Source organism: Drosophila novamexicana, unplaced genomic scaffold, assembly GCF_003285875.2.
Source record: "Drosophila novamexicana strain 15010-1031.04,08,12 unplaced genomic scaffold, DnovRS2.1 tig00000121-arrow-pilon, whole genome shotgun sequence".
Classification (NCBI taxonomy): Eukaryota; Metazoa; Arthropoda; class Insecta; order Diptera; family Drosophilidae; genus Drosophila; species Drosophila novamexicana.
Genome location: NW_020824773.1, coordinates 1,116,842 through 1,129,901, shown reverse-complemented (window position 1 = coordinate 1,129,901; position 13,060 = coordinate 1,116,842). Strand labels below are relative to the sequence as shown.

The 13,060-nt window shown below is 40.0% G+C and overlaps 2 protein-coding genes across 3 annotated transcripts in view; one reads left to right on the top strand and one right to left on the bottom strand.

Moving 5' to 3' along the window:
* LOC115758095 overlaps positions 1-13,060 on the top strand; it is a 140,115-nt gene that overhangs the window by 76,016 nt on the left and 51,039 nt on the right. The gene's annotated exons all lie outside the window — the stretch shown is intronic.
* On the bottom strand, positions 1,141-1,778 carry LOC115758098. Of its 2 annotated transcripts, none has more exons than XM_030698622.1 (2): positions 1,485-1,778; positions 1,141-1,414 (listed from the first exon to the last, which is right to left on the bottom strand). In XM_030698622.1, the coding sequence occupies exons 1-2, from the start codon at positions 1,712-1,714 to the stop codon at positions 1,408-1,410; spliced, it is 237 nt and encodes a 78-aa protein (XP_030554482.1). In that variant the 5' UTR covers positions 1,715-1,778; the 3' UTR covers positions 1,141-1,407. The 2 variants fall into 2 exon arrangements, with proteins under 2 accessions (XP_030554482.1, XP_030554480.1); XM_030698620.1 differs by having other exon boundaries at positions 1,148-1,422; positions 1,485-1,774.

Sequence of the window (13,060 nt, the reverse complement as noted above, 5' to 3'; positions counted from 1 at the left end):
TGTGTAAGAGTATTAAGAGTACGTTACACCTCAAGTAACATTATTCATTCTTGCTTTCTTTATTTTTTCCAAGTTTATTATGAATTTGTGGTGCTTTGTTTTTCGCTTGTCGTTGGCTGTCATTGAAGTTGATTTGGGGTTCGGGCCAAGTCATCGAGTTGGACTGAATTAGGGTGTGGGCACTTACTTGAGAATCAATTTATGCAGCAGCTAACTACCCCAAAGATATGCTCAGCGCTTAATGCTCAGTGCATAGAGTCCGTAACCCGTCGACATATCAAATTGCCCGAGGTACACGTAATTGCTTAAGCGAAATTTCATTACCAAAAGCTAAGGCCAAAGCGACTTGCACTCGAAAGCTGCTGTCAGAGACGAGGGTCGCGTGTGATAAATTCCATAAAAGGTCGTTGAAATGAAATTCTCGCCCAGTGCTTGGCACTTTAGCTGGCAGCCATTTTGTCGCTGCACTAGAAAATGGCGGCGTCGCCATTTTTGTTTATGGCCGCATTTGTCACGGCAAATTGTATTGCCAGTTGGCTCCTAGCTGCTGTTCTTTTTGTCTACGTATGTGTATGTGCGTGTGTGTGTATGTGTGTGCGAGTGTGTGTGTTTTGTGGCTCATGCAACACGCGTTAACAATGCGCCATAAAAATGTCTGCCCCGTAGGCTCACCTTACGTCTGGAAGCGCCAGCATGTTAATTAAGTTCGGTTGAGCTTTGCAGAATGGATGAGGGTCTTCTGGCTAGACGCGACCAAAGTCATCTGATTTGCTCATTAGACCCACTATAAATTTAATTGATGTGTTTATTAATTATAGCTACATTAGCGCTTAATAATATTGAGATTGCATTCAATCAAATGCAATAACTAATTTTCATTGATTTTTACTACTAATTCCTGAATACTATGAACATAATATAATGTATATCCCAAGTTTTTATATGTTTATTGTAAATAGTCATATAATTTTGCGCTGAGCTTTATTGTAGCTCAGAAGAACTTGGTTGATCGTTATTTATTATATTTTCAATCGTACTGTATTGCTTATCACTAAAAATTTTTCCCTCAAATACTATTTTTTTTTATATAAGAGAAAGACAAGTGCATTGCGCAAATGCATAGAACAGACGTATATAATTCGCATAAACTTTTTAAATATCATAATAAAATGATTTACTCATGAGGGAAACTCGCTTATAAAATAAATAATAAGAAGTGTCAGTTAGTGTGCTCGAATTCGTAGTGTATTGCAAGGTGCGTTAATGCCATTTATTGGGATTTATTGTGAGCCGGAAGTAAGTTCTATGAATAATTTTCGCGTTGCCTAGAGTTGCCTGAATTCAGCACTACCGTGCAGATCAAGGCTGCTGCAACTGGGCCGCATCATCAGGTAGTGGCTGAGTTTATTAAACCCTGCTAAACTGTGGACGGTCAGTTGATACATTTAGCTATCGACTATCGAATGTCGAATGGCTTGGCTTACCACTTTAAGTCGAGTGCCTCCGTTAGCTGCGAGCTGTGTTCACTGATGTTGCGGCCTGGTGGCTGCTCCTGCTGCAGGGAGCTCATCAAAGTGCTCAGCTCCTCGTGCAGCTGGCCATTGTAGAAGTGAACTAGTTTGTTCATCGATTTGTAGCTGCGTGAAATCAGCTGTTGCAGCTCCAAGCCGTTTGCATCAGTTGAAGCTGCCCTGGGCGTGCCAGAGTTAGCCATTTTTTCTTGGCTTTCTTTTTTTTTTTTTGAGTAAATATTTTTTTTATTTATTTTTTTACCGAAATTTATGTAGGAGAAAAACTAAAACTAAAGTTAAATGACAGGCCCGGCCCAGGGCCCTGCCTCCCAGGAAAACAAATCAAAAGCAGTTGACACAGATTTGTTCACAGAAAAAAATGAAAATTCCTTATTTCATTTATTTCCTTTCTTTTTTGAAGTATTTTTATAAATCAGCGAAGCGCGAAGCGAAAGCCGAAAAATGCACATACATAACGTCCGATTTCATCAGGCCGGAACGCTCTAGGAGATTTGCATTTGCTTACGCAATGTGAGCAGCGATGAGGAAATGTCCATTGGACAGGATTTGGTGGGCAGCAAACGGAGATTTGCTTTTTTGACGAGTGCCCAGCGGCCGCAGTCAACTGCATGAAATTGAAAAACGCTCCCAGTGCTTATCAATGCAAAGCCAAAAGCGAATGTTTTTTCCTCCAAATATGTGTGTGTGTGTGTGTGTGAGTGTGAGTGCGAGCTTGTGCCTGCTTTGATTTGGCTTTGAAAAATCCCACAAAAAAAGCGAAAACAATCTCGGTTAAGTGGGCAGCTCACATGGCGTATGCGCAACACATGCGAATGGCAGCCGCATACAAATTCGCTACCAAGCCCGGCCAATTATTTGTAGCGGCCATTTTATTACGTAGCCGCAGTGTGGCCGTTATCATAAAGCAACAAGAAAATCATTTAACGACGACAGCGTCGACGAGGCAGCAAAACAATTTTGTCAGCTTATAAACAGTAAAAATAAAATGCCGGGCTAAGCAAATAAGCCCAAGGAGAGCGAAAAAAGCAGTCGCATGGAGTAAAGGACAACAGCACACGAGCGCACATCAGAATAAAGCGTCAATGAGGGGCATATATATACACACCCACACACACACACACACGCATATACAGAGCATATACCCACATACACAAACACAGAAGATCACATGCCTGCAGCCCCTTGAAGGCGATATCTATATTACTTTTGGCTGGCAAATTGTTTTCATTTTCATTTTCGGGCCAACACGAAACACAAGACAGTTTTGGGCAACAGCCATTCTCGGGCTAGTTAAAGAAAATGAGTTCGTGGAAAAACTATAAAGTGCGAAACATTATTAAATGCTGTTAAAGCAAGCTACAAAACGTACTAAGAATTAGGTAAAAAGGCAACCCGATCCCAACAGAAATGAGTAAAAAGAAAATGAAAAAATAATCAAATGTTACAACTTAATAAAAAAGCCCGATAATTGAGCTGACAATAAGTAAATATATCACAACAGCTCTTGGAACTGAAGAAGTACATAACGGATATTTTTCAAATGGAGTATCCATAATAGCTAAATTAAATCAAGTTTTTCGCATCATTTCATTTATGCTGGAAGCAGCTCAAAGACATGCCTTCAAGTCGGCAGCTGCTTTGAGCCAAAGTTGTTGACATCAAATTGAATGAAGTCTGAGCGTTGCACATGACGTATGCTTGATTTTTGTGGGTGGCTCTTTTGCACGTTGGCAACTGCAGTGCTTCAGCAGGGTGCACTTGAAGTGCTTGCAACTGTTGCACATGCACATCGGGGGCATCAAAAATTGTGCAAACATGACTGCGAGCTGCCGCCGCGCCCCAACAAGAGAGTAAGTGGACGCGGCAAGAATTCCAAGAAACGAATGAAGTTGCCAACTTGTTTGAACAACTTGAAAAGGTTAGCAAAAGCGTCGAGTGGGCAGCCCACCTTCTACTGTGCCCGGTGACTGCTGCTTGTTGTTCTTGCTGTTGCTGCTGCCTCTACTGCTGCTATGTGTGGACACTTGAAAACAAGCTCATCAACTGTGACAACAACAAACGTCGGCATGACGATGATGTAGTCGCCATCGCCATCGCCGTCGTCGTCCAGTCGTTGACATTCCCATTGCCAGTCAGCGCACTTGCAGTTCATATCCGTTCGCTATTTCTTTGCCCAGTGCCCCGCCGACTGCTCCTGCTGCTCCTGATGCTCCTGCTGCCCATATCCCTCTCTATGTCAGCGCTGCCCCAATGGGCAATTCCTTGTCATTTCGAATTGAAGACGTTTCGATGTCACACTCTGATTTGCTGTCCACTCAAAGCGCCACAGCAAATAACAACTGAATTGAACTCGAAACAATTTTTAAAGTACGATTCGTTTGTAGATTACACTTTTTTTTGGCCTAGATAGCGGACAGTGGATGTATGTACCCATTATCTATAAAATTCTCCGCGCTTGTGAATCTGTGCTTAAAATTTGGCTTCGATGCTACGATTAGGAAAGTAAAGTAGATAGACGTGGTAGATTGCTTATGTAAAACCATCGAATCTAAGTTCTTTTCGTTGAATACAGGTCAGGTATAACAATAGTTTTTATAAATGCGCTGTCTTATACCCAATATAGACAATTAAAATGCATTCAGCTTAAGCATTTTGTTTTAAGCCCGTATTAAAAAACGAAAATTACTAATATATTGTAACACTTTAGGAATTACATTTTTTACCTCTCTTTCAAATATTTATCGTAATCGATTTTTTAAATACAATTTTGATTTCCCTCTTTTCGATTAGATATATTTATTGATAGATACTTATTTAATATACGCGCTGCTATGGCGCCCATAAGTAGGCCAAATACGACAGTTTTAGAGAGGTTCTCTCTCATCTATTGCCGGCTGACAAGTGGCAGCTGGCAGCTGGTGACATGCAGCATGGCTTTTCCATTAAGGCAGCTCACTCCGATTCTGTGGGTCTGCGTCTTTGCAGCTTATGCAGCCAATCAACGAGCCAGCCCTGACAGGCAGGTGTGAGTATGTGTGTGTGCTTGGGTGTGCGTATGTATTTGCATGACATTTGCGACTTGCTTCAGCTGCTGCGCTTCAAACGGAAATTGCGACATTCCTTTGCTTTTGCCACACGCCACTTGCTTCTGTTTTGCAGCTGCTTAAAAAAATTCGCACGTATGCTAATGTTTCACACACACATGCTGAAGCAATCGTTCAGCCACATGCACTAAGTGTTTTTGAAATTACGGTAATTTATTACGGGTCCAGCAACGAGTAAAATGTTTTTGCTGCCACGCCCACAACAGCCACTAGTGCAACTGCTGCCAAAGTGTGTCAACAGTTGCAACGCTTTGGCTTGTGCCCCTTGAGATATTGCCACAGTCGTAGTCAGTTCAGCTGACAACTGTTGCCTGCTCTGCACCGCAACGTGGCCCCTTGCCAGCCCTCACCTGCTCCTGAAATTGTAGCTTAGTCAGCTCGGCAGATGCTTTTTGTTTTTGCTGCATACTTTTGTGCGCAGTTTTGTGCAAAAATATTTTAAGCTGCTTTTAACACGCACACATACACACAAGCACACATACACACACACGCACACCCTCTGCTCTGTAAAATTTTACTAATTGTTTTGCCGCCAATTACGTGCACAAGTGTGTGTGTCGGCATGCGTGTGCGTGTATGCGTTGCCCTGACTGTGTGTGTGTGTCCGTGTATTACCTAGCATTTGAGATATGCGTACAGTTTATTAAAATGTTTTGCCGCCTGTAAAATTACGAATGCCTTTTTACTCGCAATTTGTAACTTTTGCATAATATTTAACACACTTATCTATGACGGTTTGTGGTGGAATGTTAGGTGTGGCCGAAGTGCTACAAATTTTAGAAACTATTTAAACTACAAGAAAAAGAGAATTTATTCATTTTACAAGAGAGACGGAATTTAAACTTAATTGAAATAATGCGCCTATTGACAAGATTATTTTTGGTAAATTGAATTAGAGACCTGCATAAATACCAATCTAAAAGTTGTCTTTAAGACGTAGGGACGGCTAATATTTGCAAGTTTTGAGTCATAAGGCTTACAAATACTTCAAATAACAAATGGTGTCGATAATCCATGTCAAAATAACTAGTTCATTTAAAAGGTTGCGACGACTTTTTTTGAATGTTGAGAAGAGAAAAAAGGAAAAATACAACAAATGTTCTGACAAAAATATAATCAAACTTTAAAGAAATACCTCAAATAATTAAACGTGTCGATATTTGAGACTGTCAACTACAAAAAATTTATTGATGAAGCCTATAATTTTTCGATGTAACGAATTTTTTGCTGAATTATATTTCTGATTGATTTCATACATTTATAATTGTATTCTTCAAATATTTTATAAGCTTGGATTCCAAGAATCTACCTAAGAAGTTTATTATTTTCAACACTTTAAATTCATTCATTTTATTTTAGATAGTCTTTTTCAATATATGAAGACTCCACCTGTAGATTTAGCATTATCATGGATTAAAAGGTTTTAATCTATATAGATTAAATAGTTTTATATCGTATTTTCACCAGAGTCTTCAGTTGCTTTTTATACACTTAAGCATTACTTAAGTCAGTGCCAAAAGCAATTAGGCCTTGAAGCCCTGAAATAAAATGTTAAATAAAATAAATAAAAGAGCAACTGGCAACAATAATGTTGCGATTTTTTCAGATGTCTCTCACACGGGCTGCCTAGTCAGGCATTAAGTAAAAGAAATTGTCGCCCCTTACGCCACAACGCGCATATGCCCCGTGGTAAAGTGTACGGGAAAAAAAACATATGAAAGACAGAGAGAAAGAGTGTGGGAGAGGGAGGGAGAGAGAACCATAAACAACAAAATCGAATACGAAACAGTTGCGAAAATAAATGATTGTTTAATATTTATTCTCGTATTGCTTGAAAACGCGACCGCGCTTGCTGCCTGCTGCTCGTGCGGCTGTTGCATCATTTTTCATGCCGCCCCCAAAAAAACAGCCTCCAGTCGCCCAGACTAAGTGCCTCTCTGCGCTGGGCTATTAATGCCAGTTGATTGGGCCGATAGAGCGGGGCTGACAAGGCCTATGGTATATATATATATACATACATATGGCCCAGTACATCCCATATATGTATTTATTATTTAGCCAACGTTTGTGATTATTTACGCCCGATAAGAAAGGGAGCTGGCCGGCCCTTCAGCCTGCCAGACTGAGTGTAAAAATGATTGAGTATCCCAGACTGGACATGGTTCAAAGCAACAAAACCCGCATTGTGTGTATATGTCAGTGTGTGTGTATGTGCGTAACCCAGTGTCTGGATATTTTGCTGAGACAACGAGCGAGTCGTGTGATTTATTGAATTAAATTGAAATAAGATGAAATTCTGAGTGTTTGGTTAAAAATATATAGAACAATGCTACGATTGAGAAAAAGTCTACAGTGGTCAGCAGAAGTATGCACTCAAGACATTTTCATACATATGACTGTACTATAAATAATTAAGCACAATTATTTAATTGACTAAATTGATACAAGATGACTTACAACTTAAAAATATTTGAGCAAAAGTTATAAGATATTTCCGTGGATTTAAAAATGAACAGTTTTATTAAGGTATTAAGTTTCTATCTGAAAGCACAAGGTATCGCTTTTCTATCGCTATTCAGTCTTCCAGCGGCAAGAAGTGGCTAGTTTTTGCGGGAATAAAATTGCATAACGTAGATAAGTTAGCATAAGAAGTTTTGAGTAAATTAAATTTGTTGCTTGGCTCTAGCTCTGGAAAGCAACAAATGTTATACATTTTTGTATATTTTCAATCGGTCATTCAATCATCATTATCATTCAATTTTTCATAATATCTTCATTTTGAGTGGAATAAGAAACCGATTGAAATGTTTTAATGCTTCACATACACAAACGTGCCCTTTAAGTATTTGTATGCATGTACGTGTGCTCCATGTTTGTTTAACCACTGAAGCAGGAAGTGAGTCAATGTCCAGCACTAAGAAATGCCAAGAACCGCACCCGAAAAAAAGGAAATACTTACTGAACCGTAGAGACAATCAACACACCCATACACTCATGCACCCACACACACACACAAGCCGCCATCAACGCTAAGTGAAAAGGGCTGCCCAGGGTTTGGGCCTGGGTCTGAAGAGGCAGCAAAGGCAGCGTCCGACTTGGGACTTTGTCGGCCTGACGGCACGTTTAATGAATTGGAAGGTAATAAGCAAGGCATTACGGCTATTTCTTCATTTATTCCGGGTGGCCCTTCTACATTGATTATTGATTTTTATTGAAGCGCCTGTCTTATTGGATTTGTGTGCATTCAGATAAGTCGGAACGCAAAGGCGAAGCCAAAGTTAATAAGATTTGCTTTGTTTTTTGTTTTCATTATTTTTATTTTTTGTTCCTGTTTTTGGCCAAGTGAATTAATTAAAGCGCATAAAAAATGGTCGAGTGCTAGGAATGCAATAAAATTTGCTGAACGTCTAAAAAAGAGGGTAGCTAGGGAGGGCCAGTAGATGGCTGCTCAAATAGAGGCGACGATGCGGTACTGTAAAAGATGAAAAAAAAAAAACAAACTATTCCAACCAAATGGTCATCGAGCAAGGGACGAGGGTGCAAAGGGGCGGCTGGCCGCAGGCACTGAGCACGCATCATTTAAGCGCAAAATTATAGCATACTTTTATGCGGCACCGTTATAATTCACAGTACGTGCGAAATGCAATGGTCCCGCTGCTGCGACTGCTGCTGCTGCTGCAGTGCACTATGCAGAGGAACGGAACGGAGGGGCCTGTTGGGGCGTGGTAGGACACTGTGAAATTATCATTTTAATTGCGCTTTTCCCGCGATGCGCAAACATAAAAGTTTTGCACCCTACTGACTTGGAAATACCCTGTGAATGTATATAAAAGACAAAGAAATATATTTGTAAGCAAAATACAAACTGTATTAAAAATAGAAATACTTATAAAATAACAGAGAGGCTAATCAAGGTTGCAAGGTTTGCTCTTATATACAATATGCTTCATTTGGATACACCCACTTGCATCTTGAGGTGTAAGGTATGTTCGGCGCTGCAAAGTCAACTCAAAAGTAAATAAATTACGCTGCAGACTGCAATAACAACAGCAGCAACAAATCGGTACAACAACAACTTTTATTGCCCTACGCTTCGTTTTATTTGCATTAATTTTGGCGCTGCGGCAAAACGAAAAGCAACAAAACAACATCAAGAAGGAACAAAAAAATGAATGCAAATAAATAAAAAATCGTACAAAAAATTGTATATCAAGTGGCACGTCGAGCCATCCTTTTACTGCCACCCCAATCGTCCGCTAAATGCGCAAAAATTAAAAAGGCAATGCCGCCCGAGCTGAAAACATAATACAGTCGAATGCAAGCGTCTAAAAGTCTACTTGAAAAACAAAAACAGAGAAAAAGAAATTTGGAAAGCGGCAGCAACAAAGTTGCCATCGAAATTTGGTCACGTGCTGCTCGAACGTTGGTCTCGAGTTATTTACGTGCCTCGCACATTTTTGGCGCTTAATTCATGCTGGAGCAAAAGTTGCAGACACACACAACCATACAAACAGACAACAAACAAAACGGAACGCAGGACACTGCCGCCATTTTCGTCTCGCTCTGTCCTATCTGCCTGCTTGCCTGTCTGTCTTGTCCGTCTGTCCGTCCGTCGGCTTGTTGTCTCAGCATTTGTTTGTGCAGCCAGCAAAACTGCAGCATACTTTTAGGAGTCAGCGCAACATGGCGTATACTTAATTTGCGGCTGGCACTGGGCACAGCACGTAGAACCGCTAAGTGCCGCCACGCCTAATGACCCCAACCGTGCCGCAAAAATAAAAAACTACAAAATCTGTAGCGGAGATGTGTTGAGAAACATAAAGTGCCACGAATACCCTTCAAAGTTAAAATTTGAGATATGTCTGAGTATAATTAATAAGAGAAATACATCTATTAATGTGTTATAGAGAACATATATTGAAGCTTGTGTTGTGCAATATAGGGGACGAAGAAGAAAAATATAAATTTGATAATGGAATCTGAAGAATATTTGTATGATATAGGTTAAAGTTACTTCAGCTGGTGATGAAAAACCTTCGATAACAATATCGATGTTATCGAAAAACCGTGTTGGCAACGATTGCTTTAAAACTTTTGATTAAATGAATCTCGTCTTTTTAATAGATTAACGATAGTCAAAGCGATTACAGCACTTTCTAATAAGTTATTTTGATATTATTCAGAGAAATTTTGAACTTATTTCCGCCACAAACAATGTTAAATAAACTTCGGAAACGTTTAGCAACTTCTGAAATGTTGATAAACACAGTTCACCTTTTTGACGGTGTCACCAGGCCACATAAATAATGCGGAAGCCACGAGTAACCTTGAGATATGGAACCATCATATCTACCTATTATATAAAATGAGCGACCCAAGCAAGTTTGGCCAGAAAATGTGATGGTTTTTGTGTAATGTGCGCGTGCTGAAGTGAGAAATATGAGCGAAGCACGTGGCCAGCCAATCGACAGAGTAAGAGAAAGAGAGAGAGAGAGAGAGAGAGATGAAGGCATATAGTTACTGGCAAGTGAAGCTATCAATTTCTATTAGGCCGTTGCCTTGCAAGCTACTTTATTCCACTTTAAAAACGCTACTCAGATACCAAATTGAAAGCAACTGCCGAAAGCGACGACAAAAAAGGAAGAAGAAGAGAAATGCGTGAAAGAGAGGGATAACAAAAATTGGTAATGGAAGCTGGAAAAAGCAAAATGTGAAGAAGCAGCAAAAATGTTCTTAATTGGCGTCAGCCATTAAATGCAATTTATCAAACAGACGACAGGCACAGCATAAAATACACACACACACACCTGCACACACCTACACACACAAACACGTGCTATAACAAGCATGTGCGAACGAGATAGAGAGCGAGTGGAAGTGAGAGCAATATACTACAAGCGACAACAGTTGACAATTAATTTGACACAATTGCAAAGCAGAGCTGCAGTAAACGCGTATGTCCAAATATGGCCCAGTAGCACCTGCCCTGAACTCCGACCCTCCCTACCGTCCATCTTACCCCAATCACAACACACATCCCTGTTACTGTGCATCCCTTGGCAACTTTATAGTTGAAATTGTGTAAATGTCGCTGACATTGTCGACGCTTCGTTTGTTTGTGTTTGTGTGTAATGAAGCAACATGCGACGATAAAGAGAGAAACAGGGGGAGATAGAAACAGAGAGAGAAAAGAGAGAGAGAGTGAAAAAGAGAAAGTGAGAGAGCGATTGAGTGAGAGGGTGTTAGTATCCAGTAATTGCCGTGCACATTAAGCGACTGACCGTGGCCGCATCTAATGTGCCACAAGAGGCAAACGGGAAGCAGGTGGCCAACAAAAAGCTCTTCTCACATACATAATAATAAAAATGTTTCTGGCCAAGCGATACACAACCTTCGACACTGGTTAGCTCACATTTGCACTCCGCAAAATGGCAGCAAAATGTCACGTAATCCTTTCTAATAAAACCTTTAGAGTGGACCTTACTAAGCAATATACCGCTTAACACACATTGCTCACCTTGAAGCGACTTGAAAAGGTTGTGGGTCAGATTAACAAGTTGGAACCACGCCTTGAAATTTTTTGAAGTGATCTTGAAGCACAGAATAAATTGTATATCTTAAACTATTCATTTTGCCTCAACAATTTAAAATTATATTTAATACTTTCCGAATGGCGCTTAAAATTGTATTCATATTTAATGTGTATAAATTAAAATATATTTTTTATCGTATTCATTTAATTATGTTTAATGTATATTAATTAAATTTAGTTTGTTACATTTATGTATAAAAACTGAAGTTATATTTAATTTATGTAATTTAAAATATATTACTTAACAAAAAAAAATCGAAAAAAAAAATTTCTTTATTACTAATGTATATGAAATCTGGATACAGGGTGTTCACTACACGGTGTCTCTCGTCCAGAACACTCTACTCGTTTAAAAAAAGGTTTCCAAATCATTAAAATTTTTTATTAGAGCAAATTATTCATAAACTATTTTTTTATTCAAGTTTTCATTAACAACGCGTAGCCTTAGCACAGAGAGTATTGTGAATGTTAGCTAATTTTTCAAAATGAATTATTTGATTTTTATACCATATTTATTAATTCTGCTAAAAGCTTGAAAAAAAATCATTTTACTTGCGGATAAATATTTTATTTTGCGCTAAATTTGATGCTTTTATTGATCTTAAAATTAAATTATTAACGTGAAAGCTTGTCAATTTACTCATAAACTCAATAAATTTGCGAATTTATGCCTATTAGGTTTTTGAGTCGCTTCATAAAGTATAAGTACATTTAAGTGTATGCATTACCTAGAGGTATTCTCTTCTTCTTCCTGCACGAAGTCTAAGCAATCCAATTGCACTTGGAGCTCATTAATTAATTAATTATTTAGTAGCTAGAGCTACATGCTGCTCGTAAGTAGATGCTGTCAACTTTCCATTTCGTGTTTGCGCCATAGCCAGAGCCACAAGGCCACACGCCGTACGCAATATCTGAGAGAAGGAGCTCAAATTGTTAAGGGTAGAATTGCTAGACGACTGCAATGTTTACACGGCTTGAGCCGAATGCCGAATGCAAATTAACACAATAATTTTGCAGCCCATTTAGAATCGATTAAAAGGCTTTTAGTTTAAATAGCAAATGAGCAGCAGAGGGGCGGAGCGCATGGGTAGGGCGCTGCCAAAAATGCCAAAACGCGCACAACTGGTGTTCGCTCAGTTCTTGTTGTTCTTGTTGCTGTTGTTGTTAAGTATTTGCTGGTTTGCCACACAGCCATTGCCACAAAAGCCGCACGGCATGCCGAGGCAAAGTGCAGGCACAGACACAGACACAGCCACGCCCTTCCCCAACCCACGCCTGTCTTCGCTTGCATTAAGTGGCGGTTGCCAAAGTTGTCGACGTCATGAAACTTAAACAATGCACGCCAGAAACTGGCAGTAGCAGGAGCTTCGTCCAGGTGCAACTGCCACTGCAGGGGCTGCAGTTGCAGCAAATGCATTACACATGCGAGCACCGTGAAGACAGAGGCCACAACACCAGCCGTCAGTGGGGACGGGCCGAAGCGAGGCAAGGCGGGGCGTGGCAGTTTAAAGTGCTGCCTTTGACTGCCGTCTCTGAAGGGAGCAAAGTGAAAAGCCAGCTGGTATTATGCCTTAAGGACATTAACCTAATCAACGCTCAGTGCACAACGCTCTGCACATGTATGGCAACCAGAAGAGTTGCATACTGTATGTTGCATACGATGGAGCGTTGCATGCATCGGGCTGCAATTGAAGTCTCCTTAATGACGATGGAGGCAGTGCGCTGCCCAGAATATTGACTACCCTGTGAATTGTTGTTTACTGGTTGAGCTCTGATTTTGTATGCATATGCAATAGAGTAGGAGATGCTAAAAGAACACTTCGAGCGAAGAG